The sequence below is a fragment of the Lepisma saccharinum genome, chromosome 6 (assembly GCF_977018435.1).
Source record: "Lepisma saccharinum chromosome 6, izLepSacc3.1, whole genome shotgun sequence".
Classification (NCBI taxonomy): Eukaryota; Metazoa; Arthropoda; class Insecta; order Zygentoma; family Lepismatidae; genus Lepisma; species Lepisma saccharinum.
Genome location: NC_139234.1, coordinates 93955993 through 93983344, shown reverse-complemented (window position 1 = coordinate 93983344; position 27352 = coordinate 93955993). Strand labels below are relative to the sequence as shown.

At 36.8% G+C, this 27352-nt stretch overlaps 1 protein-coding gene and 1 long non-coding RNA gene across 2 annotated transcripts in view; both read right to left on the bottom strand.

Moving 5' to 3' along the window:
• The window catches only part of LOC145988936 (putative cytochrome P450 301a1, mitochondrial), a 200214-nt gene that overhangs the window by 13992 nt on the left and 158870 nt on the right, over nt 1-27352 (bottom strand). Inside the window, exons 8-9 of the mRNA XM_083124243.1 lie at nt 5114-5283; nt 353-431 (exon numbers count right to left, since the gene is read on the bottom strand). Coding sequence (XP_082980369.1) covers nt 353-431; nt 5114-5283 — 249 coding nt within the window. The remainder of the gene's footprint in view (nt 1-352; nt 432-5113; nt 5284-27352) is intronic.
• Nucleotides 10538-14855, bottom strand: LOC145988937 (uncharacterized). Its single transcript, XR_014441802.1, has 3 exons — nt 14782-14855; nt 12554-12668; nt 10538-10646 (listed from the first exon to the last, which is right to left on the bottom strand). It is a non-coding gene; the product is annotated as an uncharacterized LOC145988937 (long non-coding RNA).

The window sequence follows — 27352 nt, the reverse complement described above, 5'->3', positions numbered from 1 at the left end:
CCGGGTTCGAATCCTGGCCTGGGCATGGTTGTTTGTGAGTGTCCACTCATCAATTTTGTCACATCATCACTCATCCCCATCTCCGCAAATTAGACAAAAGTGGCACAAACAGCGAAGCAAAAAGAAGTAAATCAATCAATCAATTTTTATGAACATTCCCAAATTCTTGCAATGTATTCATAGCCTAACGACTAAGATCTACTAATAAGACTTCCCTAAGTTCCATTTTGTTGAACTTTTTTGGAGGATCAAGGGATATGGATTTCAGTGATCTGTACGCACATGCCGCTCTACCCATCTAATTTCCCGCATTTTTTAATACTCCAAAATTATGGATAATTAGAGATCTTACCCCTTTTGGAATATTGTATCCTCCAATAATCATATCGTTTACAAGTGTCCTTCCATTTCCTATAACTGTAGAATATAACCTGGAAAATAATTAGTATTGAATCAGTTCGTTAAATGGCACTAATACAGTATGTTACTAATACACCAATCGTACAAAGGAGAAAATAATTGAAAATATGAGTCCAATGGTGTTCATATGAAATTAGTCGAATTAAAATAGAATGGTGCATATTATAAGGCTATAGCAGCAATTTGAATCCAATGTAAGCTGTATTATTATATTGTATCCCAGTTTTGCAAAATTGTCCATCGTCGATAAGCAGAACTTTACAATTGAATTTGTTATGCAGACGATACTAGTGCAGTTGTAAAGGGAAATCGTGTGAACGAATTAAAGACCAATACTGATTAAATAATGGGGAAAATGAAACCTTGGGTTAACTCTAACCTGTTACTATTAAACAAACAGAAAATATATTTTTTGCTCTTTCACACTAAACAAAGTACAAAAGCAAAGAAATAGGAAGAATGGTCAGCGAAATGAAATTTTTTGGAGTAACAATAAATGAAATTTTAAATTGGTGAAAACACGTAAAATTATTACGACAAGAAGCTGAATAGATAACACATACGGGCATAAACAATCACCACACACACACTAGTTTAAGAAGAACATATGACAATTGGGTCATTCTAAAACAAAAAATGGGGTAGAAATGAGGAGATGATTTCACAAAGAAACTAAAATTGTTGAAAATTTGTAAAAATAAATAAATATTCTGTCCTTAAAGAACCTGATCAAATGCTAACCTTGACCAACAACATTTTCTCCTAGTTCATTAGAAATTTAAAATTGTAAATATGGCTTGTCCACAGAGGAGACTTTCAACTTCATACAGTGGATTTTGAAGTTCTTGGAATGGATTTCTGTATTATTTCCCTTTCAAGTAGTCAAGCATTTTCTGTACGTAACCATTCCCTTGGTGAAAAGTCGACTTGAACTTTATTTCTTTTTGATCATAAAAAATTTCTACCAAGGGAAAGATCTAACTTTCTCATGGTACTTATCTTTTATAACAGTATTTCCTGTTAATACTTGCATCAAAGCTGCTTTATTCTTTGTCTTTGATGACTTCACCAAACAACGCTACAGCCAGTTTTATTATAAACTAACGTTTCCACCCTAGTTTAGTTCTCCATCTGAAGAAGACCCTGTTATAGGGTGGAAACGTCACGTGTAAAGTGCTTTAGTTTATAATAAACCTTCTTTGATCAACGCCTTTAGTGTTTTTAATATAGAAATAAGGCTTAATAGCACTACCAGTTTTTATTAGTTTTTTCAAGGGGATATTTATAAAATATGTGCCCCCAGTCTATCCTTTGTTTTGGACCCTGCCGACAGTTTTGTTATCATGATACTTCATTTCCACTAATCGCATGCTCTGTATTAACAACACTTATAACTTTTAAAATATACACACATCTGATTAAATATTATTCATTAATAATAAAACAATACACTTGGATTGAACATCACCTAAAACTGTTTCCGCAGACACTTGCACTTTGTATTTCACCATACAACACTAATATCACACACGCAACAAAGAAGAAGGAACCAACACTACATTACGGTTGCCACACTGAAACAAGTATATTGATTCCAATCGTCAATACACCTTCGCTTGATTTTCAATTGTTGAGCTTCAAATGTTTGCATTCATTTCGTAGAGGAAAAATTGTTCGCATTCACAAAGTGCGAAGTGTAAAATACAGAAGAGAGCATGTTGTAAAGTCCATTATAGCATCCACATGGCAAGAAATTGAGTTACCTGGTTTCCTCCCATCCCCACCCTTCAATTTGTTTCAGTTTCTCACTCAGAATTAAGAAATTTTAAGAGAGAAGTCAGTTTCAGACACATTATTGAAATGTTTTGCGGTTACATTAAACAAAATTGGATTGCATATCAATAAGTTAGCTTATTCATTTGCTGAACAAGAAAATACATAAATGTATACAAGAACTCACTTTAAAATGATAACTGGGTCTAAAATTAGAAATAGTTTTATTTAGTTAGTTAGTTTTATTGATTCGGATTGAACAAATGATAAAAACATGAAATTGCCACCCCCCCCCTCCGAGGACAACACTATTCCTTTCCGTGAGCATCTCGGTCCATGGAGGGGACAGAATGTATTGTATTACTCCATGGAAATACAAGTTAGGCAAACATAACTTTCAGATGGGTTCTGTACATATTGTTTATCACTCAAATCCTAATAATTAATGATTTGCAAAAGTTCTCATCTTGAGAAGCTTGTCCACGGAGCGGACATGTGATCTCAACAAAGTTCGGATATCCCAAGAATCTCATAGAGAAGGCAAGACAAGCACTTCCAACTGTCCCTTGAAACCACAATGGCATCCGTTCCCTCCAATTTCCTGATGTGAAGTTAACACTTGACACGCACCTTCTGCCTTTAGGGCTTTATGTTAGTCTGGTTACAACCCTTTTATTGGACTTCTCAAAGGCTTCTAAGGGCTAGTAGGGCCAAGCCCTTGCGAGGTCTGTGGTGCAGGATTTATTTTTAATTATCACCTATGTAGGTTTGAAATGAAAGATCATTAAGATCTTTACTCGATACCGATACAACTTGTAGGCCTAAACCTATTAGTTGTACCTAGGTTCATAACCCTGGTCTTTTTGATGATGCAGGAGAACGCCTTATTCAGAGTTGGGTTTGTGGAATATCTGCCAAATGGAGCACAAGTACACCAGCCAATCCGAAGATTGAAGCAAGATATTACCCAACGTCCCCTGAACCGTCAGCCTTTCGGTGACCGGGAGAATGTCCCTTAGGCTTACGAAAGTCTAGCTCTATTATATCATACTTTTGTTTACAATTTATCATGGTTGCTACATAGTTGTTTTATATTTCCATAGTTTCAACATTTTTTTTTGATTTAAGTTAAACAGTTCATTACCTATTGTAACATTAACAATAACATTTTTATGGAAAGAAATCTAACAATATGTAGAGAAAAGATTCAACACTAATTCTTAACAACATAGATTTTTATAACACAGACTGAATAGTTTAGTGCTTAAAAGGCATGTGTTGACAGGGGCGACACACACTGCTGCACTCTGTGCAGTTTTATAGGAACTATTTATCAGTGTCCACAAAGTGGACAGTTCTCCATGGAACATTATATTTTGATTTTTCACTCAACTAAAATTTTCATAAAATTATTGTTGATGTAAATAGAAGGTTCTAAGGTGTTATTTAGTTAATTGCCACATATTAGAGCTTAAATTGTCTAAATGAAAAGCTATTAAAATCATCTACATCCATAATCTTTGATTGCGGACAGTCCACGGAGTGGAAAATCTACATTCTTTGTAAAATTTTGAAAAGAGGAAAAATTATTTCTGGAAGAAATGAAGCTGATGCATTTTGCAACTAATGACTAAAAAAAGGAGTAAATATTTTTAAAACTTTTTTTTGACTGCCGGATAAGGTTTCTAACCCATTTTTTGAGTGACTCAATTCAATTCATCTACCATTGCAGTCAAAGCAGAAAATAATGTGACAAGGTTAAAAAACAAACAAATGAAAAGAACTAATATTAAATCAGGAACATTATAGTGTACGTGAATACTTAGATTCTAAATTATAAAAATTTTGTAATTAATTTTATTTTTCTTAACTGAACTGACCCATCCAAATACCAATGTACAGATATATAGTTTATATGAAGTAACAAATTCATTCACTCTTTCATTCATCCATGCTTTACCGAAGATTCGAACCTAGAATCTCTTGTGTCTTAGCACTTAACGTTGGCCACTCTGAAACGGAGAACCGCGACATCTGAATCCAAAATATTGATATGTATATTTTATGTACTTTTGTAGTCAAATGTTTCGCATATTAGACAAGGTTACTTACTATATTGTTTGGTCAAGTTGTCCCTGCAGATCAGAACTGAAGTGTTCTGTGTAATCCTCGCCCACAAAAAATATGTTGCTAACAGTGCATGACGTCATGCCTCAAGCTGATTGGCTGGCATGCTTGGAGCCTCTGGGAGAACGAATATGCTTAATTTAGAGGCAAACGTTAACGGGGGAGCAATCTAGCTAAGCTCTGACTAACAACGTGTTTTGTAAGTTTGGCGATGTGATGAGGAAATTGCGTAGATTTGTGTTATTTTGTCACTTATTTGTTCTATATCAGCTTTTATGCTTATTCTAACTTCTTGTTAATTTTATATTAGTTTAGGTATTGTGGAACCCTTTCTTAGAATTCTCGGTCGGTCACTCACTATTCACATATCGTCCATAATAATTTATCAATTTCATATACTGAGAATTCAATTGCATGATGAATTATTTATAAAGAACAGGTTTTGAGATGAGTAAAATGGAAATAGAGTATAGAAAAATATTTACTTTTTGGTTGTTAATTTCTGTCAAAATACAATTTCACTGTCAAAATAAAATTAAAAGATCAAATTTTCTGATTTTGAATTTGAATTTAATTCCTAGAATAAAGGGTTCTGACAACACCCTACTTCACTGTTCCTCTGCATGGTAGATCCTGCTTTAAGCAGTTGAGGTAGAACGTGTCACGTACCTGTGACACCTAATTTACATCTGATCTCACAGTCTTTCGTCAAAATTATCCAAATCAGATTACCTGTTCCCCATAAAGTTTGAAAATTCAACTACGCTCGTAACGCTTGCAATACTGTACCCACCTGAACACTTCCTTGATAAACGCCTTCAAGTAGTGCATCTCTTCCAGGTGCTCATCTGTTATTGGAGTGTCTGGCGTCGGCAACAAGCGTTCCAGCTCTTCGTATATTTTCTGCTGTTGTTCTGATCTAGTCGACAGCTGGTACAGTATGGATGCAACCGCCATTGATATCTGCAATAACAACACTATTGTTACTAACAGAATAGCATGTACAGGGTGATTCAGTAAAAGCCTGCAACAATTAAACAGGAAATAGGTAATGAACCACTGAACAATTTGAGATAGGGTCGGAGATGTCAGCGTGACGAGATATGGGTTCAAACATGTCGAGCTCTAACACGTACCGTCGTAATAGAAATGACAAATAAGTGGCATGTATGGACAAGTAGGCTAGTGATACTGCTGGTATACAATGTGTAGCTATATTTTTGACATTGATTTACGCGTATGAGTTACGTGCCTGACATTTCGAAACTAGTGTCATAGAATTGACAAACCGGTGTTAACTCTAGCTTACCCGAGGAGGGTAGGGGGCTCTCAGGTCCACCACCTCTATTTTCGATTTTCCACTGTGAAATATTTTGTGAAAAATTGAAAATAAAATACAATGTTCCCTAGGGCGTTCTCAATATTTCTGTATTACTACCTTTGTTTATAAAAACATAAATGTAATGTAAATAGGAGGCAAAATGCATTAGGCGCAGGCGCCATCTTTAAAAGCATGTTATTCGAGACGCTCATGCTAGTGACAGCGTAAAATTGGTTGGTAATTATGGTAATTTTTGTTATTACTATAATTAATAAATAACTGCCCCTCTATAAACAAAAAGCCATTAATAAAAAATTACTATGTTTCCTGTAAGTTTTAAGGAATGGTAAAATATGTGTGTGACACTAATGCAGTAATTGGTTATTATTTTTTATTAATGATGGTAATTTTTGTAATTATTCTAATTAATCAATAACTTCACATATATAGTCAACAAAGGAAGCAGTGATTTAATAACAAAATGTTTTTTCGAATTGTAATGATAAAAAAAAATGTGTGGGTAAGTAAGTTTCTCGTATGGCACGAGTAAGCTACGGTTAACAACGTACGTACAATAGAATAGAATAGAATTGGAAAAGTATTTTTATTTACTACAGAGCAAGGTTCAGCCTTAGGCTGCTCTACAGCCTAACTCTGGTAATTAAAAGTTAAAATGCATATATTAATAATACTAATATTAAATATATAACAGGAATGAAATTGATATAAATGAAAAATAATAAAATCTGAAGAGAATACAATGACAGATACATTAATGCTCACACACACACACACATTAGATGGGAAAAGAAACGGATATGAACATCAACGGATATGATACGCAAAGTAAGAAATAAAAAAATCATTTTTTTAATTCTCCGGATTTTCTAAGCGACTGGATCTTGTTATCAACACGGCTTTGTATCTCAACTTTTCAGTGCGCACCTAGATAGAATTGTGGCCGCGTTTTTCAAAGTTCATCTTATACACTGGAAAAATTCATACGCAAAATCGCATAAAATAGTATACAATAAAAAACTTCACAATGGTAATTTTCAACAGTGTACATGCCAGCAGCTATATATAGCTAAATTAGAACAGGACACATAATTCTGAATGTTTGAAATAAAATTTCTGACAATAAGAAAATAACAATATGCGCAAAATAATTAAATAATAATTTGAATTTAAAAATAATATATATGCTTATTTTCAAGATAGTCTTTAGCAGGTATTTAAAATGTACAATTTAGGAGCAGGTACAGTCTAGACTTAATTTCATCGTCTTGCACTCATTTCAATAGTTTTCACTTACTTAAAAAAAAAAAACTTTTCCAATATTACAGATCCAACCACAATGTAGTGTAATAGGTTCACAAAGGTTTTGATTGCTTTGGGTAGGGAGATTTCGTATTGTGTCAGAAGACTAAGTTCTTCGAATAGCAGGGTCTTGTGTCTGTCCAATTCTTTGAAGCGCGGAGGGATACAAGGGGTACAATTCGGACAAAAGGAATTAGGTACGTACTGTACTCCGTCCCCAAATTTTAGGGATACATTGTACCTCTTTACCCCCCGTTCCTGCGCCACTCAGGGCTTGCAGCGGAACATTAAAGCTGGGGGGATGTTTGGTCGAGCCTTGGGGTTAGCTGCACTGAGAAAAAAGTCTGGTTGGCTGCAACAAATCCTAGTTACAGCAACCAAATCCCTTGTTTGTTATACGCGAGCAAAACGTGAAGGTTCAGAGTACAAAATTATTTGATTGACTTAATCTTGTTCATCCAACCAAATCATTTGTTTGTTGTATCTAATTGGGTCCAGTTCTCTGAACAAGATGCTTGGTACCATCAACCAAATCAACTTGTTGGCAGTAAAGGTTATTTTGTTGGAATTATTATTATTAAAAATATTAAAAAGCGTGAAATCCTGGGGACAGGGGGGGATTTCCCCCCACAAACAATTTTGTCCTGCAAAAATCCAATTGGTAAATGAACTGGTTTGTTAGTTTATGAATACCTGATGTGTATGTTTGTGTGTATATACACATATGTAGATAATAATACACACATACTTATACATATCGGGTATTTATAAAGTAGCAAACCATTTCCTATACCAACTGAAATTTCATAGGACAAAATTGTTGGTGGGTTGAAATTCCCCCATCCCCCAGGATTTTACACTCTGCTTTTTAACATAAACTATGACTATATATAAACACACACACACACACACACACACACATATATATATATATATATACGTGTATATATCATAATAATAATTCTCTCACACTCATATGTATTCGTGTGAATTAAGTTCTCCCCCTCCTTCACCAGTCTTCAATGATTTCTTTCCATCCTGAAGTAAAGTAATTCCCTGTTAATTACAGTGGCATGCTGGTGCAAAGGGGGCATGGATGGCCCCCATATATTTCCTTCTTATCTTCGAAAGTGGAGATGTGATCAGAACCATGCTGGAGCTTCCTTTACACCCCCAGTGATATGAGGGTGGATGTGTGCCATAGCTACTTGTACTAGCACAGATCAAAAACTTTCCTCCCAAAATCACATATCCTGATAACCAAAACCAGGTGTCCTGAATGGTAGTCGGACATCCTACAGACTGGACCAACATGTTAAACAAGACCACCGGTTACAATGGACATAGGAAATCTACACTTAATGCTCTGTGTTTAACTAAAAAAATGGAACTTTATTTTTGAGACACTGCCTTGTGAATGTTGCAAAGACAGATTGCATGCAATTTCATTAGGCTATATTTTTTTGCATTATGTTTCGTAAAGGCATATTCACCATAGCTACAAAATCTATATGGTATATTCCATTTCTTCACTGACATTATAGAGAACAAATAATACCTTAAAGTATTATTAACCCTAGAACACTAGCACGTTCCCATACTACAGTGTAACATAGAACACTAGCATGTTCCCATATTACAGTGTAACTAGCACTACATAAATTTTACTTACATGAAACAATCTATTTTCAACACAACCTCTACATCATGAAAACAGTGTGATGATTCCTTTTGAAAATCAACTTTTGTATATTCCTTATATTGGGGTTTTATTTTTCATGTTTAAAAGTATAAACATGGTTTTATTAATTCTAGTTTTTGGACTAGCTACAAAGAAGAATGGTTTTATTAAACATATAATACTTTAAAAGAATGTCTTGATTGTCAAGCCAATATGTACATTAAGAATGAAGGTCAAACGTTCAAACAATGAAAATTAAACAAAAAAATATTCATAACACTGTAAATAAGGAACGAATGCAAGAAAATAGTGCATGCTTCTCAACTTTCTTTCAAAATCTAACTATCCAAGTCAAATATATGAATGTCAAAATTATGAGAAAGATTTTTCTCGTTTTACTAGAGCCACGCAAAATTAACATACATTGTACAACATAACACACAAAATCAAGATGATCAGCACTTACCTTCTTCTTATTGCAATCATGTTGTCTAATGATTAATAAAGTATTCTATTCTATTCTTTATGTCTGACAGACTGGTTGAGGCACTGCTAGGTTGAGGGACGTGTATCTGAGAGGTAGGGAAGGGAATTGAGGGAACACCACATGTAAATTTTACGTACACTAGTGTTCTAAGGTTAAACCATTCGATATATGGAAAAAAATATAAATCAGCCCTATTGTTGTGTTCAAAGATAAAATGCAGGTCACCCTTTGTCACACAGGCAGAGTGGTGAGATTGTTTGCAATGGAAAGAGCCAACATGTGGTCGGAAGTTATTAAATGTTAGCAAGGTGGGTGGTTTTGGTTATTTTTGCGTGAACTTGTGCTTGTTGATATTTCATGATGTGTTTTGGAGCAGCAGTAGTCAAGTAGTTGCGAAGCACATGGCAAAGTGTCATCAGCTCACAGACCTATCACATCACACACAATACATACACAATGGTGTCTCGCATAATGAATGCAATCCATTCCAGGACAGCATGTATTAAGTGGCACACTGTGTTAAACCAGTTTACTACAGGAATAATTTTAGTCTGTTCCCAAGCCAGGTTCAAGACCTGGAAACATCATAAAAAAAACTAGTAGAGGAAATACAGAAGGCAAGAATGTTGAAAATGCTATGAATTTACCAAAATATAAATTGTAGAAAATACAGTATGTACTGTAGAATAGTTCTAGCCTGTGTGCACACCTTTGTTATGTGGGATGTTCACTGTGTGAGCAACCTCTGTATTTTTAACATGCATCATAATATTCAATGAATGATAGAAAGGGAAAAAAGTATGAATACTTCTTTAATGATATGAAGTTTCTCAATATATTTAAAGTTGGATTTTCTTCCACCATTACACAACTCCAGTGCACAAGTATACAAAAAAATATTAACGCAGGGGGATTTAATGTTACAGCAGTTGCACTAAATTGCTGTAAAAAGTAGTCGAACTACAATTAAAAAAAGCATTTTAATATTATATCATCATTGATATATGCATGAGAAATAATTAAAGCACATATTAGTGTTCCAAAATGTCTGCGAAACTTGCATGCATTTTAGAAACTTCTTTTACACGTGTGAGCACAAGCAGTTAAATAGGTGCCGCAATGCTTAAAAAAAACATACCACAGAAGCAATTTAAGAGTACCAAAATTCTTCTTGCACATGTAGCAATTAAACATATTGATGTGGAACAATAATATTTTTATTAGGAATAATCAAGTATCATGAATTTTTTGTGTTCATACCCACACATACACTACATATTAAAACTTTTTTGTTCACATATAAAAAGTTCTTCTGTATTAGATTTCTGGAGACATTCAAAGGATGAAGTACAACAGTTGTTAACGTAAATATTGATTCAATGTTCCATATCCTCCTGAATCAAAACATGTCTGGTTACTTTTTCAGCTGGCAATCCATCAAAATAGGAATTTAAAAAAATCCTCGACTGTTTGAAACAGATAGTGCTCTCCAGTGGATTCACGGAAGGTGTTATTTGCTAAGAAAGAAAGAAAAATATAATAAATAACAGAGTTAGTTGGTTGGTTGGTTCATCAGATCAATTAGAATTATAAAATTCTATGACCATCAAACATGTTTAAAGACATTCTGAACTTACAGGTAAAGAAATATTTGCTGCAGAATGTATTGTCAAAATAACATCTGTAAAGTATAGAAAGTGGTTTGAATCCCAGTTAGGGCTAGTCCCAGTTAGTCCATGTGGAATTTGCAACTTTTTTTTGTATTTATTTAACCAAAACAGTTTTCAAATTATCCTCTTCCGCTTGTATGTGCAGTGGATGTACGAGTGTTGCTCGGCAAATTAACAATGACTATTTCATTTATTTTTTTTCTCTTGCACCCTGAGTGTTTTTAAGCTGGGTTTTCACCTGGTGGTTGCAGTGTTTGTCAGCAGTTTGTTTGGCATGTTGTTTCAATTTTGTTCCTTGAAGGTCTCATTGTCTAAAACAAAGAATAGACACATTCGGGGAAAATTTGCTTGGGAATACTTATATATCACACTCAGTGTCAGCGATTAGGGGGGGCAGTTGCCCCGCCCCTTTCCATCACTTTTGCCCCCTCACTATGCTAAACCTTATCCATACTGTCTTTGACCCCGCAGTTGCCCCCCTGGTTTTGGAACCCAATTGCCGCCACTGATCACACTGTACATATTGCTTGCATTGTAACTTCTTTCGTATAACTTACAGTTATTACAAGCAAATGAACATATTTCTTGTCATAAAGTTTGGAGACAACACACACACACACATTCTGTGTGAGACACTTACATTGCAATAAATGTGTTAATGCTTGCAACTACAAAGTTGTAAGAAGGAAGGTTGAATAATACTTAAAATGTAATATTTTACATTTTTTAAGTGAACACGATTTGTGCAATACCATACATGAGAGGGAAATTAAAGTTACTCTCTCTCTCTCTCTCTCTCTCTCTGTGTGTGTGTGTGTCTCTCTCTCTCTACGGTTGTTAAATAGAATAGGAAAAATATGTGCTTATTTATCTTGTGCTTTATGATTGTTAATGATGCATGAACATCATGTTTTGAATCTGAAAATATGGTTCCAATATGGTAATTAGGCAATTCATTCCCAACATTTTATCCAAGGTAAAAAGGTAAAGTGCCCCCCTGTGCATAGCACCACGCCATGAAGGTGTATAGGGGGTGTGGGGGTAACACCCCACACTTTCTTGATCCGGTCACGAGTGGGGGTGATGTGATCAGCATCACGCCCCTGACCGCCTTTACCCCCCAGGGGTAAAATTTGAAATAAAAAATTAAAAAATCATATTCTTGATAAACACAAAGACTTAATATTATATAGGCCTGCTGGTAGTTTCCGATTAAGGTATTTTGTCCACTGTACAACTATTCACGCATATTTATGTAATTACCTGGGGGCATCAAAAAGTTTTGCCTGTTGAGGTATAATTTGTTTAATAATGGAAAGATTGAAACATTGATCATACATATAGTTTGCTTGTAATGTCCTCTACTCAAGAGTTACACTTACACATAGTTCCCATCTCATTCGATGCATCTGAGCAAGCATTCTACCTGGGCCTCAAAAGAAGTCTGGAAAAATTCTACAGAACGCTCCCTGTCCCACCGTTTACCAATGTGATAACATTATGAAACTATTACATCATAAAAATATAGTCAGGAAATAGCAATGGAAATACTGTATACACCAGCAAAAAATAGGAAAATGAAGCTCCTGGGAAAGATAGATGTGTGTAGCACCCAAATAACAAGAAACCAAATCAACAACAGAAAAACATAAATGTTTGATGTGTACCAAGTACTGAGCAGTTTAAATTGTTCATAAATCTTTCAACTTATTTGCTTAAAAATAAATTAGATAAGTGCTGACCAATATACGTACATCCCAGTTTCTGCTGTAGCACTGCCTAATGCTCCAGGTATTGTGGCAATGCTTTAGCACCTCTGGACATGGTTCATTGCTTTGGCCAGCCAGGACTACCAGTTTTATTGGTTGTCTATAAGATATACAGAAAACAAGAAAATATTAATTTACAGATTCCACTCCAATACATTTCTGAACTTCAGTAATGATACAAATAAATTTAAAATATTTTATTTTTGGCTAAGCTCATAATTCCATTGATTCCTGTCATATTAATTCTTGAGTATTTCTCAGCAATTTAAATAAAGCTAAGTATATGCTAGAATGAATGAAAGTTTTTAAGCAGGTTAATCGAGAATACACAGGAGCCTTCCCCCTCTCCCCAAATTAAATTTTATTCATATATAAAGTATGATTTTATTATGATTTGATTCACACATTTCAAGCACAAATTATGCAGCTCCATTGTACAAGAAACATACAATTTCGGAATACATTCTAACTACCATAACTCCATAAGTTTAAAACTTCTGACATCACCTTTATGTAGTATATGTGTGTGTGTGGGGGGGGGGGGGGTACAACAAATTGTCAAACTTGACTAGCTACTTTCACAATTTAACTGCTTAACATACTAATCATAGGGATTTTTCACAGATTATATATATATATATATATTTGTAAAAGTCTCACTGAACTTAACAACCAGAGCAAACAAGTGTGATTGTTCATGCGAACCATAAGTAACTACATTACTTATGAACAAAAACTGAACCTGTATCCTAGTGCCTAACCTAATCATCATTACGATTAAGAAATAAATCTTTTGTGGTGAAAACCAAAGGAAATACCACTTTTTTTTTTTTTTACAATTTACCCCTTACAATTGCATTTGTATCCGAACGTGTATACATTTTCGTAATACCAGTGACTTTCATCTATTGCCCCCCTCCCCCCAAAAAAGAAGAAATTCAGAAACTGCTATTCACATAATTTTGTGCCTCCTCTCTTGCATTTGATGCCTTTCTTTATACTCCTGGCAACCCTGCGCTACCAGGTATTATTGTTGCTTCAGCTGTGTTCATGTCGCTTACTTGTGATTTAATTCCGTGATAAGATCACGGACGGAAGGAGGTAGAACATCAACCATTTTTGTGGCAAAAACTTGGAATTATCCGAGTAGGCACAGGGAACATAATGGCATACTATCACAATGCACCATTTTCATGCGCACAAGATTAAAATACTTATTTTGTGGAAAATTGATCAGTGAAAGAATAAAAATGCAATAAAAATTTCAAAACTTCATTTCACGCTGTTTGACCTTTTTAACATAACAATGTGTTTAACCCTCTGAACCCTCTCAAGAAAATGAAATATTTTTTGCATGTTCCCTTGCTTTTAGCCTGCAGAAATGTGTTATTGTGAAGAAAAGTACACCTGTTAATTTAACATGAAGCAGAACAGCCTGAAAGTTTCATGCAAGTGAATGTAGCACCCAACACGACATATCACAACAGCAGTTATAATATTACATTGTTACCTTAGGAGGGTTAGGTATGGGGCTGATAGCAATTTTCGATGTGTTTTTTAGCTATTTGAGTGAGCACACAACCGGTTTTTACTCATAAAAACTGGCGAAACAACTTCGCCATGGCAAGTTGTTACTTACACTGACCATATTTTGGGATTAAATGTCTCAACTACATGTGTTTTCCGCATGTTTGAACCAATTTTATATTACATAAATGGTCGAAATCTGTCGTTTAAAAGAAAACACAAAGTAATTCTCGACGGAGTACAGTGAGACAACGGACCCCATAATGTAAAAAGGTGCAATATACGATAGAAACCAACACGGTACACGTTGCATTGCTACGCCAGTAATTAGCTTACAATCAAAAGGTAAATTGTTATGAAAATTATATTAACTGTTGGAAAAATGCCTGGCCCAGATCATCTAACCCGAGGATCGAACACAGGTCGAACGTATGGTAGTCAAGATGCTATATTGACTGAGCTATTGTGCCTGTGTTAACGTAAAACACGCTTGCACAACTTGTAATGTATTGTAGCTATTTTATATTCAGCATGATCAGATATTACATATTTTCTACGTGCATAAGAATTACAAATTAAGATACGAGACAAAACCACCTCAAAATTTTGCATTGAACTTCTACGCCTGTATTTATATATTTCTATGATTTACATTTCCTATTTAACATCAATAATGTTACACTTACCAGCAAATGTACGTATTACTGTTTCAAATCTCCACGACTTTAAGGTACTCGAAGCGTACGGGCTCGCAGATCCGCCATGTTTGCTCTTGTCACACTTGCCAGTACGAGTATCACGTTGTTTTTGTTCACGGAACAAAATATTTCTTTCGATGTAATGGACAATGTTTCAATGGACAAAGCTAACGTCAAACTCATATGTTTGTTAAGAGAACTCAACCAAATGGTTTATGTGAACAGTCACTCTGTAGGTGAAACGAAACCTTGTTTGACCGTAAGAAATTTTGCGGAACCAAATATATTTTGTATCTGGAACTAATCCGTTCTCTCAGTGTGTGTGGATGCTCTTATGGTTTAACATGGTGGCAGTGAGGCAGCTGGGGGGCGGGGGGGGGGGCGCTTTGCGAAAATTTCCAAATCGATACTAAAATAACTTGCACACAATTTGCAATATTCGTTGCGTCAAGTAATTGTTCGCAAAATTCATGGTTTTATTTGTCCTCCCCTCACCACTGTTGTTCAAGATGACGGTCACCAAACTCGATGCCGCACCATTTAAAACATCCCTGAATCATATTATAGGCGGCGACAATTCTGGCAAATAATTCCATCTCCTTGTTCACTGAGATCTCATAAAAAAACGGGAAAAAAACGGGGAAAAGAAAAGATATCCCAAGACTAAAAATGGAGTAGATTCAGGTCGGGTGACCTCCTAATCCAGTGAATAGAACCTCCCCGTCCACACACACTGAAGTGGGGCAGTGTTCCATATCTCGGTGTTCTGGTTTTTCTGACCCTAGGTTCCCTGTCTCAAATTTTCGGTGGTGCACCACCTATTTCATTTTTCTTTTTTGCACGTTTTTAATGAATCAGCCTGTATATGTAACACTAACTGAAAACACTTGTAGCAATAACGTACTTAATGTAAAAACTATTGAATTGTTACAAAAATATACTATATTAAGGTATGATGATCAGGACCAGGCTTGGCAAGGTAATTGACTCGTTACGTTTTCTACGTAAGTTACGCGTAATTTACTAGTAATTTACTTCGCGTAGGAAACCAGTTTTTATGGAGATGTAAGAAACTAATTTTCTTTCGTAAATTAGTAATGTAAAAACTACTTTAATTATTTTACATTTTAAACTTTCATTTTCTTACATATTTCAGCACAAAATCATTATTTTCCAAAGATTGTTTATTCAGCCACCTCACGCACTCAACCTCACTATAAGATTTTTTTTAAAATTAGAACTGTTCTTTGACATATTTTTAAAAATTGAGAAACCTGTTGATATTTACGTCTTGCAACAGTCTTACGTCTTACGTGTATTTATAACATAACATAACGATTGGATTGGATTTCAAAGTTTTAGTTAAAGCTTCAAATTCCTTTTTCACAGGTACATACATATAACTGTAAAATAACACGTTGATTGTTAATTGTTATACGTTATAATGATAAAGAAACTGGTGATTAAACAGAACATACAACTACTTATATTAAAATTAGCCGATTTTACTTCCAAAACTGAAAAATAAATAATTTGTCGCTATTTTAATTTTCACTAAAAACAATTGTTATGAATTTTTAATGTTTTATATAAGAGCACATACAAATTCGTAAGGAAAGTTCTTTAAAGCCTTTTTTCTGCCACTGCCAACTGGCATACATAATAATAATCATCGCCAAAATCATGTTTTCTTTTAATGTTTATGTTTGATTCTAGTTATTTACGTATTTGAAGTTTTATACGTATTTTACATCTTTTTTAGCGTAATTTACGTGTCATGTAGAAAACCTCCTTTTACTCGTAATTTCACAACCCTGACCATGAAAGCGTCATCACCTGCTGAACCCCAAGGTTCGATAGTGCCTTTTTCTTTCATGTGTCCATGGTCCATTGGCATCTTTCCCTGACCTACGTGACGTTCAGTTAGCTGCGACGTCGAGTCAACCCCAAATTTTGATGTTGTGAAATTGTATTTATGACAGTACCGGCTTCTGTCTATTCTCACATTCGCACGTGCACACCCAAATAACTCTGCAATGAAATTAATTTTTATTATACTTATTTACTGAACACTATCTCCTTCAAAACATCAAACCTTCCGATGTTCCAACCGCTTCGCTTTACCAGCGCCTGCCGCTGAGATACGTTCGCTTCGCACAAGTCGCCGCGTGCTCGTTTGCCGCTGTTTGCAGCACGCAAGGAGAGAGAAGAGATTGGCGTCTGCAGCTTGCAGTATTATAGGCTCTACGCTGCTAGTGCTGTGTTTACGATGCAGTGTTTCAATCCCATTCCATTCGAGATCGTGTGACGGAGTACAGGCAGCCTACACATCATCGTAAATCGAGGGATTTTTTTTTTTTTTTAAAAAAAAAAGAATGGACATTTCCATGGTATCTTCGCCCACCCTTTTCCGAGCATGGCAGAGGAAAGAAAGAAGGAGAGGAAGCAATATTACTTTATTTGCAACCGAAATCAAACGCGTGTTTTAAATGATGTCTTGCATTGCCATTGGATAATGCAGCTTGGGCAAAATAAACTGTCCTTGTGGCGCTTACGTCGATCAACACGCGCGGGGGGGAACGTTGTTCGGTCAGCTGTTTTTATTGTGTGCCTGTTAATGCGTTGCAAAATTGTTGCATTGTCCAAAGCCCGTTCCTGTTTCAGTGAAAAGAGATGGATTTCATGATGAAATGGAAAACTCTACAAAGTGAAAGTATATACGTAATATTTAACGTTGTTGAATATTTGGAGGGAAGTGCGCAGCGACTGCAGTAATAACACGGATACGGTGGAATAGAAAGAAAAATTCTGAAGTAGGAAACAAGGTAGTGTTGACTGAGTATTATTTTCTTTAATATTTATTTTTCTCTTGATTTCGATTGATTTTGTTATTTTAGTCAGTCGGTCATTAGAAATAAACAACTGCTAGATAGATTACAACTGATTTTACTGCATGTAGTCTTTGGATCGGGTACCTTGTTTGCAGGAGCGGCTTCAGATAAGATTTTCACCCTGGCGAGGTGATGCCCCCTCTTGTCCACCCTGCTGCTCCTTCTTTCCACCTTGTTCCAATGTAAATCATGAACATGTTTTGATTACGAAAAATAATAACCTTATTTTAAAAATACTTTTGAGTGTTACTGTTAAAGAACATGTTTATTTTAGGTACGTGAGAATGTGCTTATTTAATACCTACATAATGGAATCAAAATAACAGTAACTCTAAGCTTAAATCCCTACATGATTTTGCAATATGCTTATTAAGTTCTTCAGCAGTAACTTCAATTAATTCTTGACAACAATAAATCCAAATGTTTTTTTAAAACAAATTGCCACGCATCCGGTGGACGCACATAGTGGTTCGGATTCCACTTTAAACTGTAGGTCGTCTCCGTTCTTTTGTGCATAAATGGACCTAAAAGAAACTGAAACAAATAATAAGATATTTCGTGAAATACAATTCTCCCACAACCTCATTTTCAGTGAAAGGTGGTCACAACTTGGGTTTCCAATACATTTAGCAGCATTATGTACGCAAAAACTGGTGCGAGTATTTGAGAGGGTTGATAAAACTTCTTCTGGACGTGAGTCTGAAGTGCACACCCATAGGGCCGGATCACCAGCCGCACTGATTTATGAACATACTGCACTCAAATAATAACAGTTTGCAGGAACTGTGACAGTCCAAAACGGTTTTCTTCAGTTCTGTTGAACTCTTTGAATCCCAGGCTGTTTTTCCGAGTGTTCGCGAGAACATCCACCGTGTTTCTAGCGGGAAATTTAAAATTCCACAACATTTTTTAATGCAATTTTATATTTTGGAAACTGTGAAGAGTAAAATTACAAATAACACCTCGTTTTGTTTCAGTATAAATTGGGCTATAAGCTTATGTTTTTTTAAAAAAACCTTTTCGAATAGAAAAAGGAAGTAAAAGAATATTATTTTGCGAAATGTCGAATTCGAACATACTCCACAGAGTCATCGCTACACCGCGTTAAAAATTGTACCAACGTGTTGATACATGTGTTTGTTTCACTCGCTGCAAAGGTTAGATAATTGTTATGACTAATTTTGGAAATAAAAATTCAAATCAAAAGAAAGTATTATCAACCCTCCCGCCAATATAGCCAGAATCAAATTTCACTTCAGTAATTACTAACGACATACCTCAAGGCTCATGTAATAATCCAAACATGTATGTGCGAAAATTATCTGAGTCACAGTATGTATCCAAGGTCACTTACTACGCGACGACGGGCTTTAGCGATAATACCTAGTGGTACTACTAGCTGCAGCATGAAATAGCCAACGCTTAATGTGACCTAACCTGACAATTACATTTATACCCTCAGGTGCTGACAACTGATCAGAAACAACTTCAGTGTGTTGCAGTCTACAAGGAGCTTCGTCAGTGTGTAGATATCGCCCAGAACTTTGACGACAAAATAACTGGTTTTGTATCACGACAACGCAGGTTCTCACATTTTCTTGTCCACTGAGGACTGTTTGTCCAAAACAACTTCGTCTCCCACCTACCCAAATCACCTGACTTGGACTACTGCGTTTCCTTTTTTTGTTCCCCGAATAAAGAGCAAGTTTAAAAGCGCTCGATTTGACACGATTCAGAAACAAAAACGCATGCAGTGCTGGGCACTCTAACAGAACACGACTTCCTGCTGAAGCATTTATTGCTAAATTACTGGGACAGGTCTGTGCACGTGGAACGGGACTACATTGAAGCTAATAGATGCCAATATGTGAAAAAGGAATTGTTGACCATATGAAAGCACCCAGGTCCCTGCAGTGCCTGTATCACTCAATGTGAAGACTGTGGGCGGAGCTTATGGTCTGAATAAGATGGCCGCATCTACTTCAACTATAGCTCTTTTCAGTTCTTACGTCGTGCGCTCTAGAAGCTGGCAGGGGAAGTGGGGAGCGGGGAACATGCCGCTGACCAACCAGAGAACAAACCACCTAGCAGTGGAGCCGAGAGTTACGCAGTTTCAGGAGGAAGCTGCAGCGCTAACTTCGTTCTGCACGTTGCTGTGTTGCCAATTCACCGCGTTGCTGATGGTGTTTTGCCCCAGTGTTGATTCCTGTTTGTTATGAGCGGAATGTAGGAATAACATACGTGGGAGTAATTGTTGTCGCGTCGTGTATTGCCTAACTGCATTGTTTCTTCGATAAACGTGTATGTGGCATGTGATGTGACGTTTATTTGTACTCTCGTTGTTCCATAGGGAGCTTTGTGCTTATTAACGCAGTAAGTATCGTACGATGGCAAACAGGAAAGAGGTAGTTTGTAGCCAATGCAGGAAAATAATCAATAGGGTTCATGGATATTTTCAAAAGGAAGCAGAAAACAGTGGCCCCTTGGTAAGTGTGCACAAAGTGCAACAGAGAGTGTTGGAAGCTTGTGGAGTGAGTACGCGAACTGTGCAGCGTATTGTTAGGGAAGGCAAAGACAGTCTTGAGGCGTCGGGTTCCATGTCATTTGAATCACCGCGCAAACGAATCAAAAGGAACAGTATCACAAAGGCAATCGACGGTTGCGATAAAGATATAATAAGAAGAATTATCCTCGGGTATTATGTAAAGGATGAATATCCAACACGTTACGCGTTGTGCCCGCGGGTAAAGGTGGGCGCATTATTGTTTGTCACGTAGGTTCCAGTCACACTGGTTTTCTACAGGAAAGTAAATTAGTTTTCAGTGGTTTTTGCAGTTTTTAGATACGCTTGACGAAAGGAACATCAAAGACGCAGTGATTGTAATGGACAATGCTAGCTAACATTCGGTACAGTTGGAAAGAATTCCTACAACGTATACACTTGAAATCATACACTTATCGGTATTCTACTGACCACAAGATGGAGATAATACGCATTCTCAGGCCATACGCGAACAATGGGACGTCTGTATTTCATGGTTCTTTCGATTTCAACTCCTCTTTCCCGCTACTCTGGCAACGCTGTAGTCTCTCTCTCTAACCGGCCTGTCTCGTTGCGCTGGATAGGTCGTTTCCCCGCTCTCCACTTCCCCTGCCAGCTTCTAGAGCGCACGCCGTAACAACTGAAAAGAGCTAGAACAGAAGAACATCGCATCGCGTGCTGCTACCGCACATAGACCGAAAGTAGGCTGCAACTGTGGAATGACCCCGAGTTTGCCATTACTTCGTGGTTTTATATTATTATTATTATATTTTATATTATTATTATTAGTATTATACAGTTAATAATTCATATATATATATTCATAAATATGGCGGCCTTTATAATCAATACACATATCTACAAGTATGAATAGCGGAAAATTTAAGCAATTTACATAGTTTCAACATTAATCGTTTCATTTGATTTTAAATATTCTAAAGATTGTTGTAAGTTTCATTTTAATCAAGTTAGTGAAGCCTAAGTTAATAATTTCTGAGTTAAATTCCTTATATCTATTTGTTGTTTCATGTTTCTGGCAAACGCCGTTCGTTTCTCTTATATTTTGAAAGCCATTGTTGATTTATTTAAACTTGTGTGGTGTGAGAAGATCACGTGCTTTTCATTGCATTGTTGCCACCACATACCTAAATTCACTGTGCCAGATTACTGTACATTTCTAATATATTACTGTTTGCTTTTATCAAACTTCCCAGTATTAAAAGGTTATTGTGTCTGGTAACACTGTGTAACTGAGGAGGTGTTTTCGTCTCCAGGAAAACGGTTAGGAGTTGCGCGGAGAGATTTGAAGTAGAAAGAGGTGCTTCGCGTTACGTGAAAGATAGGCTTACGCATCTCGTGCTGTACCGTTCAAAGGTATTTGAATTGTAATTTTTAGTCTTACATGATATACGTGCGTGTCTATAATAAACGTAAAGTTGAACATATTGCGGTTTTTCTTTATTTCGAAAGTGTATTTCGTACTTGTGGATACCTGCATCAGGAGGACAACCTCGTGGGTTGTCATTGGATCCTGTGGATCCAAGGGGAAGGAACGCAGTAATTCAACCCGATCCCTGGGATTATCCAGCATGCTCTGCTGAGCTTATAAGGTAAGTGTACTTGTGAAGTGCACCGCTACGCGGGACGTAGCAACTGCAAACGTTCGTGCGCGTGCGATTATCTGGGGATTCGAAAGGTGAAATGTATATTATTATGTGTAAAACCTAGATATAAGTATGTAGTTATCTACCACTCAACATAACACGTTTAAGCTCGTCATTAGTAGAGATTTTTGCGTGATTTTTCTTATGTGGCGTGACGGGATTATTCCACTTGGCTCGAAATTTTGCTTTCTGATCAAGTGTGCAAGGTAAGATCATGTGTATCATATTAGTTGAAACTAGATTATATGTGTTATAAGCATGCAGGAAGGAAGATTTAAAGTGACTTTTAAATAATCTCGAACTCGTAACTTGCAACTGTCGAATATTTTTTGTGCGTTCGTGTTGAACAGTTTATGTTGTCTATGTCAATACCCGAGACGAGACTTTTTCGCTTGGAGTGCTCTTCATCATCAACCACTGAATTCAGGTGATATCTTTTTTTGCGAAGACAAAATATTTATTACGTAACTTACCGTATCAATGCCAACTAGAATGAGGTCTAGGGCCAAAATGCAAGCTGTTTTGGGGTTTTCTTCAGAAGCTATTATCCTCTCTAGCAATGACAAATCTTCCGATGTAGGGGACTTTGTTTTAACCCTTTCCATTCCTACATTTATGTACTTCATACAAACTCTGTAACAAAAGATACAAAACTGAATTATTATACCGGTCTGTAAGTATCTAAGTACGTACCTCTATTGATTTCAAAATTTGAAACCTAACTGAATGTAGAGGATAGGAATTGTAGCTTTCTTGGCGACGGTGATTCGAACAAATGTTCTCGGGTTACCAGCCAGGTTAAATCCGCGTTAGCATCCAACGCTTCGACTGCATACATTGCGCCGTCGTCGTTGTCGTCGTCGTTTGATTGGCTCACACCGCGTAATTTTGCGATTTCTAGCCACGGAAACGTATAGAGAACATCAAAACAAACAACTTTTCTCAGCAACATTTTTCTCGTTGGTGTATCATTTCGGCGCTACAGTCGTTCAAAAAAGCCTGTTTTGCCGCCTGAATGCTGGCAACCACACATAACATTTGATTGCATTTGTGACGCCATATCCCGTCATGAAGCGAGGCGTTCCAGGGTTGCCAGGAACACACATATTCTGTGAAAAATGACATAGCTACAATCAGCCATATTAAGAAACCGTAAAACAAAACGAGGAAACAAGTTCTGTAACCTAACAGAAAGAAAACAAACGATACGATAAATGGTAGAAATTAAATTAAATTCAAGTAGAAGTGGTCATATCGAATTTTGTCTCAGCTTACATGTAAAATATTTGCAAATCTAGTTACCAATTTGGCATCTACAAGTTAGTCTATCCACTTCGTCCTTCTGATACTAGTTGTCTGTGACACACTGAACAGATGACAAAATAGAAATGGAAGAACTCAAAATTCCAAAAGTAAGCACCACATAATATAATGTATATTCAGGACATTATGACGCAAGTGGCAAAAATGGTTGAAAATACAGGGATAGTAGTAAAGAAACTCTTCGACGACTGTGTTTATCTATGCACCGGATACACATGTAATAGTTTGCCACTGTGAACAAGGCAGTATATTCGCTACTGATTCATCATTAGATTGTTACTGTGGTTGTACGTGTTTTAGCCGTAATGTAACAACATGAACCTCGGATACTTCCGTTATCAGCACAAAAGTACCACAAGGCATCTGGACACAAACGTGTAGATATCAACCTTACAACGAGATTTGCAAATATAATTGACTTGTAGCTGGGCGTAAACAGCCACATGCAAGCTGCAAGTCCAATAAAATGTATTGTTGTTGATATTTGACATGTAGGCTGAGACAAAATCCGATATTGACACTGGGCCTCCCCAATGGTGCAGTGGTAGCATCGTTGCCTTGTAATCAAGGGGTCCCGGGTTCGATACCCGTTGGAGGCACATGGTACAGTGGTTCGGATCCCACTTTAAACTGTAGGTCCAGTCCCGATTAGCCTTACTGTGCATAAAGTGGACTTAAAACACCAACTCAAACCAAAGTCGATATTGACACTTCATTCTGAATACGTTTTTTACCATTTCTCATATCGTTGGTTCACTTCCCCCTTCCCTGAGATGACTGCTGATCTTCTGGCTGGTAGGCTATGATGTTCGGTCTACTGGAAGCGTTTCTCGCTTCGTTTTACAGTTAATAATGTGGTTGGTAGTTTCTCATCTTTTACAAAATTTGTGTGTTCCTTGCAACACTGCCGTGCGCTGTTTCGCCGCAGGAAATGACGTCACAGATACGATCAAATATTGTGTTGGGTTGCCAGCATCCAAGTGGCAAAACGGTCTTTTTTGAAAGGCTCTAGCGTCGAATCGACGCACCAACGAGAAAAATGTTACTGAGAAAAGTTGTTTGTTTTGATGTCCTCTATACGAATCTGTGGTCTGTGGGCGCCATTAAAAATGACACCCTGTATATGATATGTTTCAGCATGATGATTACTATCGTCCACTTCCTTCGAAACACTTTTGACTTCTTACCGAGTGGTTTTATCCAATTTGTTCTTATGAGATAGTATGACGTCTAAATGATTGTGAGGGTCATGAGTATTTAGAATTAGATTGTAATCTGATGTTTTCTAGCGAAACTATAAAGTATCCAAATACCTGCAGTTCGAGGCTCAGAGATTAATGTAGATATTGATATTGGAAATGGAACCAGAACGCGTAATAAATTTTAAAATAAAATGTCTCGATATTGTTGTCTTAAGTGGCATTGAAAAAATAAATGATTGAGCGATTGTATAGCTTCTCCTAACTGACAGGAAGTTGAGGACACAATTTTTAAACGTGCCAACTGCTGATTAACTAAAAACATGACCTGTACGAATTCTTATTAAAAAACAACCACTGCCCAAGTTAGTTTCATCTTTTGGTACCAAGGTCTTTGACTTGAGCATGCCACTTATAGGATGTAGTATTTTGTATTTCTTATTGTAGCTTTGTGCATACATTGCTCTCATCATCAGGAAATGTAGAAATGGAGGCCAGTGTAGGGTTAAATATGTGACTATGATGGGATGATGCTTAGACGCTGTCTTCCTATTGGTTCCTGGTGTTCATATTGGCTGGTGTTGTGTTTTTACGGAGAAGTTTATTCCAGGCGTGACTGAGCTGGAGTTCCACTTGACTCTTGAGATTGGATCTGTTTTCACCATTGAACAGCAACGTAATAAACATCAGCGCAACATCAGATTATTACAACCAGAAAAGTCAGGACTTGCAGAACACAGCATCACAGAGGGACGCAGGATTTTATTTGCTGACGTCAAAATGTGATGCCAGCCAAATGTGCAAGTTTCTTGGACAAACGAGTAAAAGAAGCCATAGCCATTTCACGGGAAAGCACCAATCTCAACAGGGACGTGGGACTCCAGCTCAGTCACTCCTGGAGCCCAATCCTCCGTAAAAACACCAACACCACTTTAAATATATTTTCGAGCAAGCCTCATCTCCAGGAAGGTATCAACTCGACGCAAGCCCCGGCACCTACCGACCTATTGTGTGAGAATGTGTCAAGGCAAGAACTTTAAATACCTTTTCCTGCTCCCCAAAAAATAGGGAAGAGTTGGGCTGGAGAATTCGGTGAATTAAACGATCTCTTTAACTACGCACTGGTAATTTGTAGGCTGGAGAGTTTATGTGAACTAATTGACCTCTAACCGTTCGACACCAGCCAATATGAACACCAGGATCCAGAGCGAGCCAATAGGAACACAGCGTCCAAGCTCCGCCCCATCATTGTAATATATTTAACTCTACACTGATTTCCATTTTTACATACCCTGAAGACGAGAGCAATATATGCGCTCGAAACGTTGGAAGCTAACGCCGATTTAACCTGGCTGGTAACCAGAGAACACTTGTTTGAATGTAGAGGGTTAGTTTACAAAGGGAGTAGTGAATGCCATGAAAATTCACAAAGTTTCTGTCAACAGAATGTAGACATTTCTTTTTTAAAAAATATGAACGCTACGCATATGGAAATAAGCAGATACAGTGAGCCCAAAATGTATATTTCTGACTAAGCATATCGTTAGATGATATTGCACACAATACCACAATACTTACTCGATAAAGAAATCCATGTTCCTAACATATTTAGTCCATAATGGAGTTGACAGGTATCTCCAAAATGGCATCTTCAACTCCAGCACTGCGACATTCCTCAAGGCATATTTCGCGGCGTCAATTATCTTCTGAGGTTCAGAATCCAAAGTGTCAGTTGGAACTAGGCAGCCCAGGCGAACGTCAAGAGCTACTCTGCCTATGCCTGAAAGACGTAAGATGTAGTCAAATGAATAAACAAATGATAGTAAATATAAAAACCGCAAATATGTGTACATGTGTGCCATAGGGAGAGGGATTCATTCAGGGATCATATGAAGCAATGAACTAGCGTTTCATGTGAACTAAAAAGTAGGAAATGGTTACCTATTGTTGTAAATATTAAGCAATACCTGTTGGAACAGCAACGGGATCAACACTAGTCAAGGAAACACTTACGAAAAATTGTATTTTTCTTGTCGTTTTTTATTATTTTCTCTCTTTACTATTACAATTATCATCATCATTATTAGTAGTAGTAGTAGTAATATATGTTCCCTACTAATTTTCATTGGACTTTGTCTTTATCACAAAACAATGTAGCTATTTGTATTACATGCAACTTTCGTTCTGTTTATATTACTGTCACTTTTTATTAATTCGCTGAGCCGCGGTAGGTCAGTCGTAGTCTAGCTGCACACTCCGACGCGTGCAGATCGTATTTTCGCGTTCGCTCTTTCCGTGTTTCCGTGTGGCAGGCATTAGGTAAGGCAAAATAGTATTGAGTTGAATAAAGCAAGAAGTGTTTCGTAGTACAAAAATGTTAATTGAGAAAGACTAAAAGAAAGACAAACATGAAGAAACAGCGACAGAATACGTTGAAATTTGATTTCGTAGTGTAAAATCTAAACCGGCTTCGCTGAATTTAAATACGTGGTTTCACAACACGTACCATGTACTATCGAACTAAGTCCAATGTTTTGAAATTGATTACTTTCGAAACTGTGTATTTGTGAAATTTGTAACGAGAGTTATGGGTGAATGATTATTAAACGATTAAAGAGCTGAAGTGTCCTATTATGATTCAGACGGTCAGCATAAGATAGAAGTGGAATGGGCTGACCAGCGGAGTGTATTTAGTGCATGTAGTGCCAGATGAACTAAGCCACGATGCGATTTGTAGTGTAATTAGTGAATACGGTGAAGTGTTGAAGGTAAAAGAAGAGAGGTATTCAGAAGAACACATTTACAGAACTCGAACGGCGTACATTTTCATTAAAATGGCCCTGCGGAAAGCAATCCCTTCGTACATTTCAATACAAGGAGACAGATACTGGGTAATTTACTTTGGTCAGGTGCGTACGTGCAGTGGATTTGATTTGAAGG